The sequence below is a fragment of the Eptatretus burgeri genome, chromosome 4 (assembly GCF_056783735.1).
Source record: "Eptatretus burgeri isolate ZD-2024b chromosome 4, Ebu_testis_v1, whole genome shotgun sequence".
Classification (NCBI taxonomy): domain Eukaryota; kingdom Metazoa; phylum Chordata; class Myxini; order Myxiniformes; family Myxinidae; genus Eptatretus; species Eptatretus burgeri.
This window is the reverse complement of record NC_140964.1, coordinates 82,368,108-82,391,916: the sequence shown is the minus strand read 5'-3', so window position 1 is coordinate 82,391,916 and position 23,809 is coordinate 82,368,108. Positions and strand designations below refer to the sequence as shown.

Genomic DNA, 23,809 nt, shown 5'->3' with positions numbered 1-23,809 from the left:
GGTGATAAAGGTTGTGGTGAAGTTTAATCAAAATTGTGTGTGTGGTTTCAGAAAAGAAAGCAAATACATATTTTGGGTAGCAACCCCCCTCCCCCCATAGACCCTACAAGACCCCAATTTTTTTTTCAATGTCCTGAACAAACTTTAGTACATTACGGTTGGTGAAGATGGTGGTCCAGTTTCATCGGAATTGTATGTGTGGTTTTGGAGAAGAAAGCTGCAAATACACATTTTTGTGGGCAACCCCTCCTTAAATCCCCTTAGAGCCCGATTTTGCTAATGCTATGAACAAACTTTGGTATGTCATGGGCGATTAAGGTTGTCATGAAGTTTCATCGGAATTGTGTGTCCAGTTTCTGAGAAGAAAGCAAATACCTCTTTGGGGAGGAAATCACCTCCCCCTCCCCCCTTGTAAACTCCCTCTGTCAACCCCTTCAGACCCCGTTTTTATTTTATATGCCATCAGGGGTGATGAAGGTTGTGGTCAAATTTCATTGAAATCATGTGTAGTTTGAGAAGTTACAAGTATTTGTGGACGGAAGGATGGACGGACGATGCACCATCCCATAAGCTTCCCGAAACTACTTTACAATGAGCTAAAAAAAACATCCCTGGGAAAATTATTACAAATGAACTACAGTTTGAAGCTGTCCGAGGCTCAGCGACGATCCTGAAGAGATCCCTCAGCACAAAACTGAGAACAGAAAACTTCACAGCTTGGTCCATAAATCATAACCCCTTACCAAAAGGAATGTGGATACTTTGAGCCTGCCCTGGGAGGACCATTCCACATTCTGAAATCCACAAATGTGGATACCAATCAACAACACATGCGCGCGCACGCACGCACGCACGCACGCACGCACGCACACACGCACACACACACGCACACACACGTGTGTATAAGTTAAGCCTCGACTGACTGATCAGTTGATGATTCTGTGTTTGGGGTTCACAGATCAGAACGTTTCCAATGCACGCACGCACACACGCATTCCTGAAAAACATTGTTTAAATGTAACTTCAAAATCCCATCGATTCTTAATATGTATTAAAGGGAAAATGCATGCCTGACAGAAGAAGTAGGAAAAAATTAAGTGGGAATTTTCAAAATTGCTTCACTCTCCACAATCCATTCCTTCACTTACCTTAATCCTCCCATGATGTAAATTGTTGATTCATTCTTTTAATTCCATTTATTCTGCCTTCCTAACTCTGGAGATTCCCCACAGAGAAGCCAGGCATGGCCACCTTCACGTCAATACCGCTGGTTAATCATTTTCATTGCACCAAATCAAGTTATTTCCGTTGCACTCAGTGAAACCAGCTCAATGAAGCTGGTTAATTTTGGCACATTCGTGAATCTTTTGTTCACTCAACAGTCAAAAAAAATTAAGTTCAATGCTTCATAATTTCATATATTCTTGTGTATATATGGAGGAGAGATGATAGCCTTACTTATGTAAAGTAATTAGGTATATAGATCGATGCAATTTGACACCAAATGAGCGTGCTGCGCGGCCCAGGCCACTTGGACCATGTGGCGTGGGGACGGGGAAAGCATGTTAACAGCACCAACTGCAGCTCGCCGGGGGTGCCCTGAACGGGCATGCGGGATCGACACGATCTTCGTCCAGTCGCCAGAACACGGCCCGAGAGTTCGGTGAAAGGCTCCCGGCCACGTCGCGCCAGATGTAAGAACGAGGCCGCTTCCAGTTCCAGGAGCTTGGCAGGGCAGGGCCGGGATCCAATGGAAGGGCACGATTCGGATGACAGCGCGTCACTTCGGGTCGTCGCCCCACCTTTCGCCCAGGGCTTATGAAAGGTGGATCGCGAAGCCGTTTGTTCGTCCATTTTCTGTGTCCGTCTCTCATTGGTTGTGCCCAATTGTTGCCCCTTACCCCATGGTCACTTTAACCTCACTCTTTCATGAGCCTCACTCTAATGGAGGGAAAAAAAAGAAAACAAAAACCACAAATAACATGTGAAAGAATTGCACCAAATGTATAAAATTAAAACGCTCAATAATAGTTACAGTATGTGTTGATATAGTACACTGTGATTGGTTGCCATGTAAACAATCATAAAGTGCTACACCAGCACAATGACTACTATTTAAAAGCATTGAAAGTGACATCATTGTAGTGTGGTGAATACTATGGCTCCTGTGAAGGAAATATCACATGACAAGCATATATAAATCAGTGTTAGCTCAAGAAGGCCACTCCATTCCGAAGATTGCAGCCTGATTTCAAGTTTGAGCAGGAGCTGTGCGCAAGACTCAGAGGACGATTTGTGAAATTGGTGGTTGACAAAATAATTACGTGATCAAGGAAGAAAGGCCAAAATCTCCAGAGGTGTGTTGAGTACCTTGGGGTGTGTTTTCTACATAACAGATGATGATGATCCAGTAGAGATCTTGTGAATGACCTCACTGAAAGTATGGGTGTTAACGTTTCTTCAAGAAAAGCAAGATACACATTAGTTCAAGGTGATGTCAGTGAACTTGTAGCTGCCTGAAAGGCTTTGTTGAGGAGATGCAAACACTGATGGCACCTCACCATCCATAACCCGTAGTCTCCCAAATCTATAGTCATATTATTTTTGCGCAAATGCTCTGAAGAATAAAAGTAAATAACAAAAAGTAGTCACTTTGTGGGAGGTATGTTCATTTAAAATACACAAGTTGAACATCATGGAGGAGCTAAATTATCAGGGAGAGGGAGGAGGGGATGGTGGAGGGTTGACAGTTTAACAGAAGAGCACTGTTGAAGATGCCTCCCAAAAATGCAAAGATCATGTTGCTGAAAACATCAAATATTTGATAACTCTTTCCCAAGGCAGAGATGACCATGTCTTTGCAAACTGACTGGCACTTAGCCAGTTCATTTCACTGCAGTGCAAGTAAAAGGAATGATCTTTAATTGCCATAGAACAAACAAAAACCTGGTGAAAGTAATACAAAATTTCAATGCGAGACTTGCCTTGATGGTGAAGCTTAGAATCTCAATGCCCATCCTGCCCACATCTGGCGATGCAACCTCCCGAACAAGCTGGGCAAACTGGTCTCTGTCCTGGAATACTGCCTCAACGGTGAGTGTCCCTGGCACAGGAGAGGACTCCCCGATGTTACAAGCAATTGGTCAGAATAATTAATCACACTAAAATCGCATTTTCCAAGGAGGAAGTAGTGACTAAAACCAAACTGCAGCACCCCTTGCCCATCAGTGTACATTTATATAAATTACAAGAACATTAGTGTGTATGGACAAATAAGAATGATGAATGTCATCAACTCCACCACTGAAGGTGGAAGGACGTTATGTATTCACCCGTTTGTTTATTTGTCTGTGAGCATGATATCTCAAAAAGATAAAGGTGGATTTGGACTAAATTTGGTGGACAAGTTGGGTGTGTGCCAAGGACAAATTGATTAGATTTTGGTGAAGATCCAGATCTGGATACTATAATTTTTTTAATGATTCTTCACCATTAAAAGATGGGGGCCAAAAACGAAATATCACAGGATATCTCAAAAAGTTATGGATAGGTTATGACAAAACTTGGTGTTCAAGTTGGGTTGGTGACAAGAACAAGTACAGGGTGTCCCAAAAGTCACCAAGGGAATTAGAAATTAAATAACATTTGTTTAATAATTTATGGTTATTTTTCAACCAAAAGAAAATTTACAAAATGGAGATAAATTTGCTTTATTTATGAAAAATGATGCAGCTTAGATGTCCTCCATTTTCGGCTTCGCAGAGACGGGCTCTTTCGACACCATTTTCCATAACAGCGGACAATAACTGGCTGCAGCCCTCGAATTTCTGCACAGATGTTGTCCTTGAGCTGCTGAATTGTATGGGGCTTATTGATGTATACACGCTCCTTGAGGTAACCCCAAAGAAAATAATCGGGAGGCGTCAAATCAGGAGAACGTGATGGCCAAGAAATTTCTGAATTTCGCGAAATTATTTGGTGTCCATGCTCTTTGGGTGAGACTAATTGATCGATTAAATTTAAAATAAAATTCCACGATTTTGGTTTTGTTCAGTTGTGAATTTTTCCATGGGTAATTTCCAAATGTTAATCTAAATTCTGAAAAGAAAAGAAAAACAGATTATTAAAAAACAGAAATGTTATTTAATTTCTAAATCCCCAGGTGACTTTTGGGACACCCTGTAGATTCGATTTTGGTTTAGGTCCGGATTCAGATCTGACCCATCAGTGGGATACAAAACGTAAACTATTCAGCCTGGCAGAAGTATGCGTGTATGCGCTTTACCAAGTGCTGTTCCAGTTTCAATTTGGAATCTCAGAATAATGAGCTGTATGCTTAAACAGAAACACCAAACAGGAAAAAGCAAAATCACAACCATCATCAAAAAGGATCCAAATTAAACCTTTGCCCACCACTACCAAAAGTAACAGCAAAAACTTGGCTGCTCTACCACATATGACATCTATGACTGTGGTGGAAGAAGATATCTTCAACACTTTCTTCTGAGAAATTTCTTCTAATAGAAGTTAAAGCTGCAAAGGAAATTGTCCCTTAGCCATGTTAAAAACGCAACATATTTCACAACAGATACCAAGGATGGAACGAAGGTGTCCTTCAAGGGTTTGTAACACGACGGTCTTGATCTCTTGGACAGTCTTCCCCAAGAACTGCTCACATGCCAATGCCAGCAACTCATGCTCTGTCATCACCTTGATCTAAGGATAATGAGGCAGAAAAATAAAATGTACAATTTTAACTGCAGGCAGCAACACTGCTGGAGCTCACCCAAGGAATGAAAAATGAAAATCCATACAAATGCTGCATTACTTCTGCCAAGATAGTTCAACACAAAGCTGCATCCATTCACAAAGGAGTAAAATTAAGGATTACACCCATTAACTTCACCCATATTTAAAATCGAAAAATAGGACTATACATCTTCATGAAGGCAGTATTTCAATAAATGTTTTGTAAGGGCAGGTCAAGGAAAGTGCCCATCTGATGCTATTTTAAGGAATGCCTACATTAAACACATCTGCAATCACACATCTGCGATCACAAAGCGATTGACAAGGGTAAGCCTCTTCCGTGCCGATGATACAATGATGTCCACTTTTTTTTGGAACACGATATGGCCTTGACTTCACCATTTAGGGATAGAGTGTAAATGAAGAACATATGTACCCATCTACGCAATCTATCCAGAAAACCCAACATCATGAAAATTATTCAAGTTGTGATCAAAAATGTGTGTTCAGTAAATTCGGTCACACTATCATGACTCGTTATTTTTATTTTACTTTACATTTTCCGTGTGTGTGTGTGTGTGTGTGTGTGTGTGTGTGTGTGTGTGTGTGTGTGTGTGTGTGTGTGTGTGTGTGTGTGTGTCCCCTCCATAACTCCAAAACCAAAAAAAAAAAACCAAGCAGCCTGAAACTTTACATGCAAACTAAGAAAACTCCAAGGAAGGGCAAGAGTGAAAATTGGGTGTTTGGGTTAATTAAAACACCCCTTTTGAAGATAATGGCCTTATAAAATTATATCCTTTTTCAGGCGCATCCTCGGTCACTGCTCTATATGGGGTCTTAAGGTATATCCAAGATAACATCGCTGGGGTCTGAAGCAGCTACATTTTTTGGCCTGCTCAACTATACCTCGACTTGCAGTAGGCCGCAATGATTTCTTAACGATAAAGTTTTTCTTTTCTTTTTTTCCCCACTTTTCTCACTCATATTATCGAATGTCTCCATCATAGCTATGAATCACTGGGTACATCACTTTTGTAAGTACTATAGTTTTCAAATTATGAGCTTGGAGTGATTTCATGCATTTTTGATACGATTTTCCATGATCTACTTTCACGACTAATTAAAAGTACATCATTGAAACATCATTTCGGTTTTGAGGATCAGATATTGTCTGGACGAAATCAGTATCGAAATCTCTTGTGAAATCTGATAATTTAAAGCAATGACTAATCTTATAACTAAGCCGATATACCTATATGCCTAGTGTTAGCTTAAATCGCTAGAGTGGTGGGTTTGGGATCCCACAGTCCCGAGTTCAAATTCTGCTTGGCTGTTGAATTTATATCAGGTGGGGTTGATTCAGCCTGTCATCCTTCTGAGGTCAGCAAAATGAGTACCAGCTTGTCGGTATCCTGTGTCGGGGTGGCGACCCGTCCAAGATTGTGCCCAATAGCCCAGGAGACTGCTTATGCAGCACTCTGCGCAGAGTATGGTTCCAACGGATGGATATACCTATTTATTTTAAGCAAGCAAGGCTATGTTCCTTCCTTTTCCATACATACACAAGAAAATGTGAAATTTCCAAAAGCATTAAACTCATCTTTTTCTCCTCTTTGGACAATTATATTGAGAACAAAAAAATATATATTTTAGGAACATGCCAAAATTTACTACCTTTTGTTCACAAAACAAAAGCTATATGATTTAATGCATTCACTGCTAGACCTCACGCTCTGCCCCACAGAGGGACATAACATTTGCCAGATCTGTGTATATTTTTGGAGGTTTCGTGAGGTGCTCTACAGGGCATCAAAGCAAATCTCGTGAAAAACGGACGTTTAAAACAAGAGAAAAAGTACTAACATTTGCGCAGATCCTGAACTGATGTACCACGTGACAGGTGCACTGATGAGTAGGCACCATGGCGGATTTTTGCAACGTTTATTTCACGGGCGATTAAACTTTGCGATGTCTCCAGGGTTGTTCTGCATTAAACAGCAACTCTTTTGTGGATAAAGTCATTATTTGAACGAATTCATTTTATTTCATCAACTGCTGCATGCGGGGTGAAGACCGGCTTTAAAGTTAAAAGGATCCTATATGATATACAGAAACAGCCTGGCCAACCATTCCTTATCAACCATTTAATTGGAGTGCTTGCATGAGTGCTGAAGCCACTTGCCGAGCGCCCATTGTCGATAGCGGTACCGTGCTCTGTCGTTCTGAGCGAATCGTTCACTCACTGTGGATGCTTTTTCCGCACGTCACCCTGAGCGAGTGGTTCGTGCTCCGTCACTCTGAGCGAGTGGTTCATACTCCGTTACCAAGCTCTGTCCCATCCTTGCTCTACCTCCCCCCAATGCAGTGCAGCACCCTCCCCTCTCTCCCTCTCTCTGTCTCTGGACATATCCGGGCAGTGTTTGTCCCTGCGCGATGTTTATGCCCAGACACGTACAGAGAAACTCCTATCCAGGCAGTGTTTGTCCTCGGACGTGTCTGGACGGTGTTTGTCCCTTGGCTGTTTTTGTCTGGACGGCTTGGCTCCAGATGCATCCGGGCAGTGTTTATAATATGACCGGTAGAAAATGGATTTCAGACATTATTTTGTTTTAATCTTCACTGTTATTCTATGCAGATTAATTTTGATGAAACAGTATGAATCGGAATTAACGCTTCACCGTCCGTCTGCCTTCCTCCCTCTCACCTCACACCATATCTATCTATCTATCTATCTATCTATCTATCTATCTATCTATCTATCTATCTATCTATCTATCTGTGTCTCTGTGTCTCTGTGTCTCTGTGTCTCTGTGTCTCTGTGTCTCTGTGTCTCTGTGTCTCTGTGTCTCTGTGTCTCTGTGTCTCTGTGTCTCTGTGTCTCTGTGTCTCTGTGTCTCTGTGTCTCTGTGTCTCTGTGTCTCTGTGTCTCTGTGTCTCTGTGTCTCTGTCTCTCTCTCTCTCTCTCTCTCTCCTCCCCCACTCCCCACCCCCCTTTTCCTCTCTCTCCCCCCTTTAGTATTCCCATCAGTGAAGCGACGGGCGGTATTTGCTAGTGTTTGTAATAAAGCAAACGTGTGAACACTATTAGCCAATTAGTGGAGTCCTTACAGAGAGCCAATTGACGGAGCGGATACCGTAAGGTTTACTTCCAGAAAGCTCGTCCGATGACATCCTTTGGAGCTTTAAGCATGCTTTTATTTGAAAGACTTTCATTTTATTCACAAGTCATTCAACACATCAATATTTCAGTGCCTTTGTTTTTTTGTTACACCATAAAGACTATTGAGCGAAGTGGATTTAGTTTGTTTGGATGAACAACCATGATGACAACAAAAATTTTCTTTTCTGCAAGCCACCTTTGACACCATTTCAAAGCAATGGCAGCTCGATGCCAATAAACCCTTTCTTCTTCACCAACCGCTGGAGAGATGATGGAAGGAGTAATCATCAACTGGATTTCATTTACAACAAGTCTGAGTTTTAAATGTGAGTGAGATTTGTTTTGTTCTGGTTTGAACACCATCATCATAACCAGCACCCTGAAAGCAATTATCACCAGAAATGGAGACCCCGACATGATCGAGTCTTGAATGGAGGATCACGCGTGTCAATGTAGTGAGTAGTGGAGTGTTTAAATGCCACTTCAACGAAGGAATCCAGAGTTATTTCTGCGTACTGTTGAAGGATGGCATCATTATCGGCCACGTGGTTGGACTTATCAAACATTGGACTGACAGAAGGTAAGTATGAGGTGACACCTTTGACACAAAGATTTGTGGAAGAGTAGAGGAGCTTTTCGTTTTTGATGTCCACCAACAATCTAAAATGCTTCAAGAAATCAGCTTGGATGATAGGGATGTACAAGTCAGCAATGATAACAAAAACCATAAAAATTCATTTAAAACGTAATGACATGTAAATGAAGTCCGGTTGATGGCTCCTTCCTTCATCTCTTCAGTAGTTGGTGAAAAAGACGGTTTCTCTGCATCGAGCACCGTCGCTTTAAAATGGCATCACAGATGGCAAGCAGAAGAGAAAATATGCATTATCATCATGGTTGTTCAGCCAACCAAACAAAATCCATTTCACTGAAATAGTCTTGATGGTGTAGAATAAAAGTCACTATTGAATATTGAGTGACTCATAAATAAAATGAAAGTCTTGCAAGGAGAAGCATGCTTCGGGCTCCAAATCGTGTTGGCGGACGAGCTCCCTGTAAATAAACCTTGCAGTATACGCTGCGTCTATTGGCTCTCTGTGGAAGGACCCCACTGAGGGTTAATAGTGTTCACATATTTGTTTTATTTCAAATATTCGCAAAATATAAAGAAAAATGAATGAGTCACTGTAACACGAATCAAATACTAGATGCACACCTTCAGTGCAGGTACATTATTATGATGCAAGAACATCTTGGAAGGCAAAGCAGTCTGAGATTCCACATTCGAAAAATTGAGCGATGACAAATAAATGAAGTAAAAACGCGTTCTGTTTCTTTCAGACTGCCATTTTGATCTCGACCTTTAACTCGGAGGGGTTTGATGTAAATTTACCATAAATGCACCTGACTCGAGGCTATCAAGAGGACAATTTCGTTCTGATCACACAAACCTTAGTCAAATAATGGTGAAAAATATTAAATGTCTCTAATTAGGTGATGACCTGAAGAATTAGGTCAAGGTCAAAAAAGTCAACCCCACACTTTTTCATTCCTATTATTGATGCAAAATTTCATTCTGAAAGTCCCAGCCTGATCCGAGATGCAGCTCAGACATTTTTAGGAAAATAAAGGAAGAAAAAAAACAAAACAAATGGTGGTTTAGTACTCCTTGGGATCTAAAGAACTCTGAGATACCATTAAAACCTGGGGCCACTAATTGTAGAAACAAACCTACAACAGGTGTAAGCCTTCCTTCATCCTATAGTGGGAAGCTTAAATATAGTGCAAATCAAAATTTTAGTCAAGTTAAAATTTCATTTTATACTGTGCATTAGCTTTTGCTCAGGACAGTGGGTCATTTCCCGGAATACAAACGCCTCCGTAATGTCGTTAGTGTTAGAAAAAATAAAATAAAATAAAAACTTGCAATTGAAATCCTTCACTTTTGTCATGTTCTTTTCCCTCAACTTTGCCATCCAGTTTTAAGGCCCAACGATGATATCACAAAAGGAAGACCTCTTTCAAGAGGATATTTTGCTTATTAATCTTTGCCATGTCTTATATGTCCCAAAATGTATGTACAACCTTTTGTACCCAAGATTTCCTCTGTGCAAATGCAAATGTAACACCAATGCAAATGTATATTTACACAAGTGCTACATGCATTTACATCTGTGTTATGCAACAGCACTCATGCAAATGCCCCAACAATCACCAATTTAAGTAGAAAGAACCACATACTGAAGCACCTCATGCATTAAATGACAACGACAGTACACGTGCTGCGAATGAGACTGAAATCCGCAACACCAAGGCTGAATGTTCAGCGATGAGCAAAAGAGATATTCCATTGGATACCGAGATTTACTACATAACATCAAATAGATCAGATTTCCAGAAGCCTTAATGATATAAAAGCAATGAAAATAAAAGAATGAAATATACATACATTGGGGCAGTTAAAGAATACAGGAGGACCTTGTCATTAACAGGGGTTATGTTCTTGAAAATCCCCGTGAACTACAAATCCACAATGTGCAAACTTAAGGAGTAATGGGGAATATAAGATGAATGGGAACTTTAAGATATGTCACCCCTTTTTGCCAAACTGGACCCTTAATTAACACGTTTGTGCATTTATTTATTTTTGTGCCATTTATTTTCATGAATAAAGTGTTATCAAGAACATAAAATAAAGTTTATTTTCTTGGGCTATTAAGAGCATGAAACTCACATTTAATAATGATGATAAACCTGATCCAATAATGCAATGGCGAAGTTGATGATGGCAACGATAAAGACGAGATGATGTGTTGGAGGGTTATTGTGTTGATGGCACATATTGTCAAAAAGAAATGAATAGGTAAATCGGTGAATAGGTGATTATTTGAGCACATTGACCGCAATCTGCAAACCTTGCCTCAATAGATTCATCGCAATAGAGCAAATCCAGGAAGGGGAAACCCACGAACGCAAGGCCCTCCTGTAATAATTGCCTTGAACTGCTGTCAATGCAGTATGAGCACAACATGATGTGCAACCTTCAGGCAAGAGGATCATGGTATGTTTAATGATGCATAAAGTGAGCAAAAAAACAATTATATGAAATAGTGTCATGTTGATGGATAAATGTGTTTAATGAAGGATGTTTTAAAGATCTCACACATCAAATAGTACTGGACCAAACCCTGGAGGTTGCACATGTGTTGAGGAAATGCAGCAAGAGGAAATGCAAGTCTTAGCCATCCATAAGCGGACAAAAAAAAAGAGAAGATGCTATCCACCGGAATAGCCAAAATATATTTTGGGGATAAAACAATTTTCCGGTTTTGGTTTTAGAATGAAAGATGAATTTCCCACAGTTTTCAGTTGAAAAATAATATAATTCACATCTCCAAATTTCAATTAGAAACTAAGTGCACGTTAGTATTACAAATCCAGTCTGCCAATTATGGCTCACCCAAGAATTCTATGACACATGATAGCAATATTAATCTTTGAGATGAGTTTAAACCCTGCAATTTTTCTTACTTTAACATTTAAAAACACATGAATACAACAGAGTTCAGAGAACACTATACCTTCATGCAGTGTTCAAATATATACTTCCATTTTAATAAAATAATGATTTTAAAGATCGTTTAAAAAAATTCTGGAAGTTTTGAAACAATTTTATACACCACTCTATATAACATATCCAAGTACTGAAAAACTAGACATTATCGGAAGTGTAAAGAAGGTGATTTGTGTTCTAAAGTGTTCAAACATATGATTCAATTTAAACAAAATAAAAATTGTAAAAGTCGTATCAATAAAATTGATTCCGGAATTTACCTGCCATTTTACCACCAATGATGCAGTGTCTATTATTTATTACCTTATTTAACACATTACATTAGTTCTTCATGCCTGTTCTTTGTGTCCTTTATAACAGGTTTCCTGTTTGGAATGATTTTCAATTTTGTTTAACTGCCAGGCAGGCAGAGTAAAAAAAATTTCACTCTTCTCTGAAAAGGTGCAATCAGGGCAAATTGAGAAACAAAGTACTGCTAAATGACAGGTTTGTTTTCCCGATTCATGTTCAAAATATAGCATTCAATTTAAATAAGTTGTTCCTTAATCATAAACTGGCGTTTGCAGACAGATATGAACCGATTTTCTTAACCCTGCTTTTTGCTTCATGTGCGTAGGGTAATAAGAAATACAAGCACCTTGTATCCATATAAACACCTACAAATTATTACAATATTATTATTACAAGAAATATACTTGGAAATTATCCAAGACCTCCACTCTTTTGTTCCTTCCTCAATCCCTTCCACCCCCTTTCACTCTCCCCAACCTAAACCAACCCTCTAACTTACAAGTCACTGTTTCTGTTTTTCCTCTCCTTTATTCTTTTTCCTCTTCTTCTTGTGTCCACCTGTAGCAGCACTATCAGTCGGTTGCCTTCTTTCTCTATTACCTTACTCTTCCATGAGCCAAATATGTTACGTACTTAAATAGGAAGACATTTATGCAATACTGTGTTGAAACTTTTCATTAGCCTTTGTGACTAGTAGAAAGTAAAAATATATCCAGAAGAACAATTCATCAAATGAGCAACTTCTGATTACACACGCAAAAAAGTTACCGCTTCTCATTAAAATTTATAGACAACTGTTATGGAATATTATCAACCTAGTTATTAAATATTTATTTTACATCAGATTTTGTTTGTTTCACTCGTTGTTTCTTTCTAAATATAGTACGAATTACTTGCATATACATTGCAAAATAGATGCAGCTTGTGAGTTTTAGTTTTTGTTGGAAGCTTCAAATCTTGTTGATCGCATCTTATAAAGAACTTCAAATTTTTATGACAATTGTCAATAAATATAGGTTATCTGGGATATCTGAGAAATACTTCATATTTTCATTGGTGTTGGCTATACAATTTAAAAGTCATGAAAATATGTTTACAAAAGCTTTCAGCACAAATGTCACATTCTCACAGCAATGACAATGGAAAGTGATATTTCCACCACTAGGAGGTGTAAAAGTGTTTCTCCTGAAACTCGGATAGCTACAGGACTATATAATATATCTATGAGTTTCGAGGGAAATAAAAAAAAAAAAGAGGTTGTAAGAAGAAGGCTAAAATTATTTTATTCGTGACCTCCACCATCAAAGGTGGACGGAGGTTATGTTTTCACCCATTTGTGAGCAGGATATCTCAAAAAGTTATGGTCGAAATTTGGTGGACAGGTTGGATGTGCGACAAGGACAAATTGATTAGATTTTGGTGAAGACCCGGATACTGGAATTTTTCAATTTTTTAAGTGATTCTTGACCATTGAGAGATGGGGCCAAAATGAGCGCGATATTTCAAAAAGTTTTGGATGGATGACAAAATTTGGACGAGTTGGGTAGATAACAAGAACAAGCTGATCAGATTCTGGTTAAGGTCTGGATGCAGATCCAGCTCAAGTGGGATACAAAACGTAAAATGGTCAGCATGGCAGAAGTATGCGCTCTCTCAAGTGCCGTTCTATTTAGGGTACCCTGTGAGTACAGGGTACCCTATTGTTTTTCTTCTGTTTATTATTATTACGCATTATTATTATTATTTTTCCGCCGGCATTTTGCACCCTTTTTCGCTTTAAAAATCATTTTCTCTGGGACACTAAGTCCGATCGACAGGAAATTTTTACCATAGTATGTATCTTTTTTGATAGCACAATCACGTTATAATTATGACGTCATTGGTCACGTGGTACGGTCGCCATCTTGAAAAAAGCGATAAACTTTGGACATCTGTATCTCGGAAACCGTGCAATGGAAAATTTTTTCGTTTGATACATTTTACTAAGCTCCCTATGGGGAACACGTGTGATTTTTCGTGACGTCATAGGTGAAGCGATATACCGATGAAAATTCGTCAAGTAGAACGCTGTATAGGAAAAATCTGAAAAATTTTGAGCATCATCTACGCCTAAAATCACCGACGAAAATGTTTTTCTTGACGTCATTGATGACGTATTTCGGCCGCCATCTTGTTTTTTAGTGTTTTTTAAAAAAAAAATCTTCTTCTCCAGAACGGCTGTGCAGATTGAGGCGAAACTTTACAGGCACATTCCCCCTGAGGTCCTCTTTCAAGTTTGTTAATTTGGTGTTGATACGTCACATGGTTTGGCGGCCATCTTGAAAAAACCCTAAAACCTTCAAACATCTTCTTCTCCAGAAGCGCTGGTCCAATGAAGGCGAGATTTCAGAACTATATTCGTGACATGTATGCGATGCAAGTTTGTTAATTTCGAAGTGATAGGTCACATGGTTTGGCTGCCATGTTGGATTTAAGAAAAAATATTAAATAATGTTTTCTCTGGAATTTCATAAGCCATCGAAGCGAAAATTTGCAAGTGCCTTCCTCCCTCAACTCTGCATACATGGTAAAAAAATTTTTACCTCAGAAGTCACATGGTTTGGCGGCCATCTTGGATATAAAAATAGACCTTATCCGATTTACACGAAACTTCACACACTTGTTCGGATCGACGATGGAAAGCAGAATTTAAATTTATGATATCATAGGTCACAAGGTTCGGCAGCCATCTTGGATTGAAAATGAATAAATTTTAAAAATCTTCTTCTCCAGAAGGGCAAGACAGATAAAGACGAAACTTCACACATATATTCCCCATGAGGTCCTTTCTCAAGTTTGTTAATTTCTTCTTGATCGGTCACATGGTTTGGCGGCCATCTTGAAAAAAACCCTAAAACCTTCAAACATCTTCTTCTCCAGAAGCGCTGGTCCGAGGAAGGGGAGATTTCAGAACTATATTCGGGACAGGTAGGCGATATAAGTTTGTTAATTTCGAATTGATAAGTCACACGGTTTGGCCGCCATGTTGGATTTAAGAAAATATTAAATAATGTTTTCTCTGGAACCGCTTAACCTAACAAATCGAAAGTTTGCAATTATAATCTACCATCGTGTGTGCACGCGTGGTAAAAATTATGACGTCACACGTCACATGGTTTGGCGGCCATCTTGGATAGAAAAACGCACCTTTACCGATTTACACGAAACTTCACAAACGTGTTCCAATACCAAGTTGGATGCAGAATATAAATTTGTGATGTCATAGGTCACATGGTTCGTCAGCCATCTTGGATTGAAAAATAATATCTTTAAATGTCTTTTTCTCTGAAACTACTGAACAGATCCAGGCGAAACTCCACCACTATGACCGCCTCTCCATGACGAATAAAAAGTTCTCACCCCCTTTTGAGGTACGACGCAACGTTTGGCAGCCATAGTGGATTGAAGGAAAAATATTAATTAATGTTTACTCTGGAACTACTGCATCAATAAAGGAGAAACATCACCTTTATGGTGGAACATTCATGCGGAATGAGGGTTTGAAATTTCAACGGGATCGGGCCCAGGGTTTGGCAGCCATGTTGGTTTTAAGAAAAATATTAAATAATGTTTTCTCTGGAACTGCTTAACCTAGCGAAGCGAAAATTTGCGCTTATCGTCTACGTTCGTGTTTGCACATGTGGTGAAAATCATGACGTCATAAGTCACATGGTTTGGCCGCCATCTTGGATTGAAGGATAAATATTAATTAATGTTTACTCTGGAACCACTGCTTCTATATATACGAAACTTCAGATTTGTAATTCAGCCGACATGCGAAACAAACGTTTAAAATTTCAACCTGATCGGTCATGCGGTTTGGCAGCCAGAATTATTTAATTATTTGAATCTGTTCGCCAGTAATAAGGAAATTGAACGCTTTGTGCTGCCCGGTTCGTAACTCGTCTGTTCCGCGCCGTCTCGAAGCAGGCCTGTGTTTCTATCACCATTAAATAATGTTTTCTCTGGCACCGCTTATCCGATAAATGCGAAACTTTGCGACTATGATTTAAGTCTCATGTTGTATCAGTTGTGTCAAAGGCGGACGGACTGGGTACCCGGTCATCACTGCCAGCAGTTATAAAGTGGCAGTTCTAGTTATCTTTGTTATTTTATTTTGAGTGACTTTCAACATTTAAATACCTGTGCATCATGTTTAGGTGTTATCCAAATACTTACTTTTTGTCATACTCATTCCGAATGTATACGGCAGTATTTGAGTACATGGATTTAACCAAACATTTTTGAATCTTAATAGTTTCTTACAGCAGTAAACATACTCTTATTAACCTTGAGTAGATAAAATTCATCGATTTTAATTGTGCACGTGTTCACGCAAGCACGCACACGCGTAGACTGGATGCTGAATGGAATTTTCCCTATTGCTAAATAACCATGAGGTAAGTTAACAAATTCTTGGGTGAGCTCCAAACTGACAAATATATACTCACATTGTTCAGGTTAATAAAGTCAAACATGGCAAGTTAACATAAAATTTATTTTTCAGATCCAAGAATGTTAACCCAAATAAAAGTTTTGCTGCCATGGTTGGGCAATTTACGAAGGTGCAAAAGGTTGCTGCAAAACAGGGCCAAATTCAAATGAAGTTACCTGTGCAACCCCAGTGACTGTCAATGCCACGCCTTCAGCCGTCTCTACATCCTCACAGTACGGATTCACCGTGATGAGTTCTAGGGAAATCCTGGGAAGTACAGGCTGTTAGAATGGAGCATTGAACGTAAAACAATGGCGAGGAAACCATTGCACCAAGAAGGAAAGAAAGCTTCTTCTGACCTGCATTTCCTGTCGTACACAAGTTGGTTGTGCTATGAAAGTTGCTGGTTTTGTGGCATGCATTGTGTCACTATTCCCCCCCCCCCCACAACTTTTAGGTGCAGATTAAGATTTTGTAGAATTTCACAGCAATGAAGCAAGATATTTTTCCCTGCAAATATCAAAGTCTATCTCGCATTAAGAAATCCAGAGAAACGTGGAGGAATCTGAACGTCAAAAGCCTCATGAAAATATGACAGTAACCATTCAGTAGAATTTTATTCCAAATTGGAATTTCTTGCAGGTAAACTTGATTTTTTTTGGAGGCAAGATATTCGCAAAAGCAAGAACAAGTCAGCAACATCCTTAGCACACACCAAATCAGACAAGTGAGGAATAGAGGGGAAAAAAAAGTCAAGTTAAACCATCAGAGGCTGTCCAATTTTCTCAAGTGGCCTGGACTGCAAATGGATGTACTTAGTGCTTGGTGTCCACTTTTGTTCAAAAAGTAAAGTAGACAAATTGACCAAACTTGAAGAAGTTTGTAAATGCAGAGTTCGAAAATAACACCAAAATGAGCCATTTTATGGAAAAGAATTGGGAGTCAAAACAGGCTAAAAACAAATATCTCATGGATTGGTGGAAACAATAGCAGGAAATATTCGTCCAATTTCACCGCATTAAATTCATTTTTGCAATTATTCATTTCGACTTTACAGCAATGTCTCATTGCTTTTGCTTTACATGCTGTCATGTGGCTACAACATGTGTTAAAGGTTCACCCCTTGTGTGGATGGTGCTTTGGTCATCAGTAAAGCTGACATTAACTGGGGAAAAAAAAGTTTAACCAATGTGCGTGTGTGTATGCGTGCGCATGCATGCATATCTCTCTATCTCTATCTCTATCTCTATCTCTATCTTTCTCTCTATCTTTCTCTCTCTCTTCAAAATAAATCTTGTGCAATAAAGAGAAAGTTGAAAACAAAATTATTTCTTTGATCAACCCTTCATGATAATTTACATGTGTGACATGGGGGGGGCACCTTATCCTCTTAAACCCCCCCCCCCATTAAACCCCCCCACTCCACTAAAATACCCCCAGCCCTCTTCCTCCCACCTCTCCCCGCCACCCCCCCCAAAACCTCCATCCAGAATAGTCTTCCCTCTCACAATGACAAAACACATTTCTGAAATGATTTATTCAATGCACAATCATGATATCTGGTAAGGTAGAAATCAATTATGAAATGTTTACAATGTAAAATATTTTGCTCGTGTATCCATCTTGTCCACCCTTTGCATTCTCCCCTAACCCTCATTACCTGCATGCCTTGTTCGTCCGTCTCAATCTACTTTCTCCCTCTGCCCTGCAATTGGTGTTTCCCCTTTCTCCTGCTGTTCACTTTGTTATGTTGTGTCCTGGTCTGTTCTGTCATAGCTCTTCCATTCTTAGACCATGTATCATAAACTATATTAAAAAAAAAAAAAAAAATTTGACAATGTTGTTCCAATTTCATGTTTCAAAAAAATTGAGAAAGAGCTTTCAACTGCAGAGTGCCACCAGAGTACATAGATTATGCTAAATCTTATAATGAATGATCTGTGCAACACAAACAAGTCCACACACATCCCTTCAGAAAAGGGCAAGGCTAGTAATGATTGAAGTATATCCATGGATAAGGATTAGCCAAAATACTCCTGCGACATGAATGAGCTTACAATAAGAATCGGCAGTACCAAATGTAACCATGAGCGTAAATGCATCATTGTGCAGTCCAGGTCAACTGAAGCAATTGCAGTACCTGTGCAACCCCAGTGACCGAGAGGGGCACACCCTCAGCAGTCTCCACCTGGTCACACTGGGGATTCAGAGTCATCACCTCCAGTGTAAGCCTGCCATGGAACCATTCAGTTGGACAACAAAAACATGTGAGAAACCCTAAATTTGAAGTACCCAACATTCTTGCACGAAACAGCACTGCAATATTGTATACCAATGTTGTGTAATTTATAATAAACTATCTCTACTGTTAAGAGAGTAGAATGCTCATATATATACATTTTACAATGAACCATAGGAATACAGCTCCACAGAGTGTTGACAACAAAATGTCAGCACCTTTCTTTTTTTCTGGTGGAAAACTACCTGGCCCTTTTCCACTATTCATCAACCATTGTGCCAATATCACAGATTGCAGGATTTTGCTGGAACAAAGTATTCTTCTCTGTGTATTTTTCAAGTTTACTAACTTTTTGTTCATGCTATGGTTTTGTCACTCGAGGTCGTGGGCTGACAGGATGGCCCAGAGGTACGCACACTCACATAGATTTCAATCCTGAACCAGCTATAAACTGTCGTCCCAGTGTTTCACAGGAAGCGCGATTCATCATTGTGTGTGCCGTCCCTCGGATGGACGTTAAACGGGCGTCTTTCATTGGTGGACGTAAAATATCCAATGGTGTCCTTGCAAAGAGTAGGAAGTTATCACCGGCACCCCGAAGAAATTACAAATTCTGGCCAAACCATGAGGGCATGATATTGCATCAGCGGCATAGTTACACCCCTCAGCCAATGATGCTACCCTGCAGACCAGTGCTGCAAACAAACGAAGAAAACCAGGGGTCATACATGAAATAATTCTCCTCTTTTTTTGATGTCCCTGATTTCCCCCCCCCCACCCCCTGAAAAAAATATATATATATATTGTTTTTTTTTTAAAGACCACCAAAATACCCTTGGCCCTTCTCTCACCACCCCCCCCACCCCACCCCAATCCAGATAGCATTCCTTCTCACTCACAATGACAAAACATTTCTTAAAAGATCGATTCAGTGCACAATCATAATATCCAGTAAGGTACAAGACAATTATGAAATGCTTCCAATGCAAAATATTTGTTCCAAATGAAAGCCATTTTCGACTGCAAATATGGCAAGCAAAATTGGGATAAAGTACAGTTCATGCTCAGATATTCCCCCAGCATGCTCTTCGATATTTTAAAGTTGTAAACAGAAGTTTCACATTGGACATTATTTCTTGATGGCCCCACCTTACCACTACCCCCTCCGTGACGCTCTGGGAAACACCCAAAACGCCATGTATTTAGGTGTTCAACACTAATGCCTAAAAATAATAAAATGTACTGAAATCTATTCGAAATGAAAAATGTGAAATGTTTTCATGTTGAGTGAATTTATATTACGAGCTGTTGACAATTGTTATTCTTAGCAACAAAGACAAGTTATAATACATCGTATTAAAATTTTAAGTGATGTCGTTAAAGAACTTGTTGCCCCTCCTGTCTCGTGCTGTGTCAACCAACTGTCAGTGCAGCCAGTCCTGCCTTTTGGTAAGCTCTCTGCCCTTTCCTAATGCCTCAGTCACAAGTTGTGAAAAAGGCCCACCCAATCATCTGAGATCAAGGGTGTAGTGTAGTACTGTTACAAAAAGAGCTTTATATTAACATTGTTGAATATTTCAGTAACATGTAACAACATGCAAGATTGAATATAGCCAAAACACATTCGGTTTAACCATGGAGGCTTTTTGATTTGGTCAACAACAATTGAAAGGTACATACGTACAACTGTTGGCATTGTATTGTTACGAATTTGGAATTCGATTGCACACAGCATACAGGTTCCTTTAGTCAGCTATGTCGATAAGTGCTTGTTCCCTATATAGCTCACCTTCCATTGTTTAAATGTTTAGAAATCGATTAGATGCGCTGCGGATCGATTTAATAGTTAGGGAACGAAACAATGGAGACGTCCCTCCACCTCTTCTGCGAAGAGGAAGAAGAACCCTGCCGTCCCGTGATTCATTATGTCAACAACTCCCTCCCACCTGTAGTTGAGCGGGGGATGGAGCACGAGGGCACGAGTCATGAGTCACGCCGGGAGCGGGGGAAGGGCGGGAGAAGGATAAGAGGAGATCTTTTCTTTGTTCGTGTTTTGAGTGGGAGAAGGGAGTTGAGGGCTGCGTCGTTCAGCAGACCTTCGGGTCCTGTTTGGCTTGGGTTAGGGTTGAGGCCTTCAGAAGCTTTTTGCTTCGGCTGGCTCAGTGAGCTTCGGCTGCGGCCTGGCTCGGGAGGAGGATTTTTGCGTTGGTGTTTCAGTGGGCCTTCGGCTTCTGCTTGGCTCTGTAGACTTCTTGGAGAGCTGCTTTGTTTGGGAGAGAGTTGAGCCGGTTGCTCGGCTCGAGCTGCGAGTGGTGGCTTCTTCTTCTTCTTGATTCGTGGAGCTCTTTGTTCTCCGTTTGGTTCCCGGCTTGGTGCGACTCATCGACCTCATCTTTGGAGGTGGTTCCTCAGGGAAGCAACGCATCGACGGGATGGATCGGCGCCTCGTCTCACCAGCACGTGTTGAGAAGCACGGGGGATTCGCGGGAGCTCGGGAAGGATTGGATCCAGCTCACAGCGATTGGATCCAGTGCACTCTCGCTGGAGCCCGGGTCCGAACAACTTGAAGACCACACGAGGTGGAGAGGTTTGAGATAGGCTCTGGGTTTCAGCTCACCTGTCCTCCGAGCTGGAGCCCGTTTTTAAAGGCCCCAGCCACGTGTGTGTGTGTGTGTGTGTGTGTGTGTGTGTGTGTGTGTGTGTGTGTGTGTGTGTGTGTACGTGTGTCCGTGGGCCCATCTAATAAGTAGTAAAAACTGTTAAGTGATTGCGTAGAATGGTTGTAGTTCTCCTGTCATGCGTGTTGGCCTTGTATAATTGCATACGTGTTTTTGCCTTGTTCAATTGCATACGTGCATGCCTGCTTACGTACTTCATTACAATAAATGTCCTTGTGTGAATGTAAACCGTTTTGTTGCGTCCTCTTCCCTTAATTGAGCTGCCATCTTGCTCTCGGAATATAGTTGGTTTTAAATAGCCGGTAAAGTGATCGGGTCCAATGGGACTGCACGATAATACACTGCTCGGTTATCCCAAAAGGAAGCGAGCTGCTTAAGTGACTTGTGTCCCAGCGGTTCCATTGAGGTACAGTCTCTCGGTCGTCTGCCAGCGCGAATAATTAGGTATATCGACAATTCGGCGCTTGACCCTGTCGCGCGCGGGTGGAATATTGACTAGGCTGTGGTGTGCTTAAAAACACACCCGTGGCTGGTTTTCGGCGTTGATCCGGAAAGTCGCGACTGGATTGTCCGTTCGGTGGGCGAAGCGATCGCTATTGGTTAGACGCGGTCGTTCGCACGCCGGTGGGCGGAAATCTACAACAGTATGTACGATTACCGTTTGTAAACTGCAAGCAAATAAATGAAGAATGACAGGGGTTATGCTTGGTGGGTCGGCTGTGCTGTGAGGTTTGCCATTGCCTTCCCATCAATCAGGGCAGAAATTTGGAACATGTTCAAGGCACCATCAATAGTTTGCCTTCTGTTTGCGAAGGAAAGCTTGGGATTAACGCCCACAAACTAATGCCAGCAGATGTGACGCCTAGTTTAATGTCCATCAGAGGGACGACACACACACAATGATGAATCACCTTGCAAGCTAAACACCAGGATAATCGTTTACAGCTGGGTCAGGATTCAAACCCAGGCTAGACCGTTCAGAGGAGATTGTGTCTACCTTCAGGCTATCCTGCCAGCCTAAAATCAGTGATAAAGATGAAGAAGTGGACCAGTTAAAGGAAGATGTCAAACAGGCAATGGAAGTCTTTCTGCTGTTACCTGAGGAGCTAGAATGTGCAGATTCAGATTCCAGTGAAACAGGAGAGTACTGAAGAATGTTACCTCACTATAAATGAAGCCTTGTTGCCTTAAATATGATAGTCACACATGCTGATAACAGTGAGCAAAGGGAGATACTGTGCATTGCAATGCACAAAGAACGATGGGTGTTTTGCACAAAGACAGTTGAGAGTTAGAGCTGTCAGATTGTGAATATACTTTCTGTGATTTACAAAGATAAGATCAAATCATTTCCCTATAACTTCTGTTATTTAGTACAATGTATTCTTTGGAATAATTGTGCAGACAGTCGATATACATCTTTCACTTCATTTGGAAAACAAATACAGTAAAAGCTGTGTTATCCAGCACAAGAGGAATCTCAATGTTGTTGTTCATACACGACCACACAGCGGACTCACCGATTATTACACCATCAAGCCAGAAAAACAAAACATGCGATTCAGAGTGGACCCAGCCTCAACTGTGAAAACGAGGCTCTTCTCTCGATGACCTTCTGTCACAGCATCATGTTTCAAGAGCCGCATCGATCAGTCATAAATTCACACCATCCGTGGTGCCACGAAAATCTCTTTGCCTCTCAATTTCAGGCATTCACTTCCATGCATTTGAAAACCCTTCGGTGATGTTTCCCGGGTCAAAGTTCAATGTTCCAAAAAAACAGGAACAAATAATGTCCCAATCATCACCATGTTGCATCGAGCTCAGACCCACCCAGAGACCAATCACATGATCCCAAATCTTGGGCAGAACATGGAAGTGAGACCTCAGGGTAGAAGAAGTTCTCCTTCCAAAGCATCATGGATTCTGTTACCCCACCCAGCAGTACTAGTCAGAAAATCAAGAGGAATGTTCTCAAAATCAACCAAAAGATTGAAACATGCAGGAGAATGGAGACAAGAGAAATGCATTGATGCACGAGTACAATAAATTTCCAGTATGGTGATGCAAGCAAGCAACCATGATCCACTTCAAAATTTTACCTAAGCCGAAATTGAAGAGTGGTGCAAAGTGGACCGATATGTTAGTGACCAGTGTTATGACTGACTGAAATAATCGAAAGTTTTGTTAATTCATAGAAGGAAGTTGAACAAGAAAACGACTCAGAAGAAGACTTTTCAACTGAACACGTCACACGTGCTCATGCAGGGGTGTGTTCCATTACCAATCAACTTGTAGAGCACTCGCTAAGTGGCTTAAGGACTCAAGCAAGCACTCCAACAAGACAGTCGATAAGGAACGCCTGGCTTCTAAAGCGATAGCAAGTAGATTTGAAATGGAACACAAAGCTGTTAGGTCTTGAACACGCTTGTGAAGTTTGCTGAAAGGCAGAAAGCTGAGAGCACCCAGGAAGCAATGCAGCAACCTCACACAAGAACATTTCAAGAGGAAGAGGCAAGAAACAACACAGCAGTCAGACATAAGGAAATGGTTCAAGAAAGCCTCAAGTTCATCAAGATGAGCCCGATGAGTCCGACAGTGGATGTTGACCCTTTAGATCATCCATAAACTTCAAAAGACTAGT

The 23,809-nt window shown here is 40.6% G+C and overlaps 1 protein-coding gene across 3 annotated transcripts in view; it reads right to left on the bottom strand.

Annotated features, from left to right (window-relative positions):
- FLOT2 (flotillin 2) overlaps positions 1 to 23,809 on the bottom strand; it is a 136,188-nt gene that overhangs the window by 81,306 nt on the left and 31,073 nt on the right. Inside the window, exons 3-5 of one of the 3 annotated variants that reach the window (XM_085879016.1) lie at positions 18,389 to 18,479; positions 4,593 to 4,716; positions 2,985 to 3,103 (exon numbers count right to left, since the gene is read on the bottom strand). In XM_085879016.1, coding sequence (XP_085735142.1) covers positions 2,985 to 3,103; positions 4,593 to 4,716; positions 18,389 to 18,479 — 334 coding nt within the window. Of the gene's footprint in view, positions 1 to 2,984; positions 3,104 to 4,592; positions 4,717 to 16,424; positions 16,516 to 18,388; positions 18,480 to 23,809 lie in introns of all 3 variants that reach the window. The other 2 variants (XM_085879015.1, XM_085879017.1) reach the window with 2 other exon arrangements.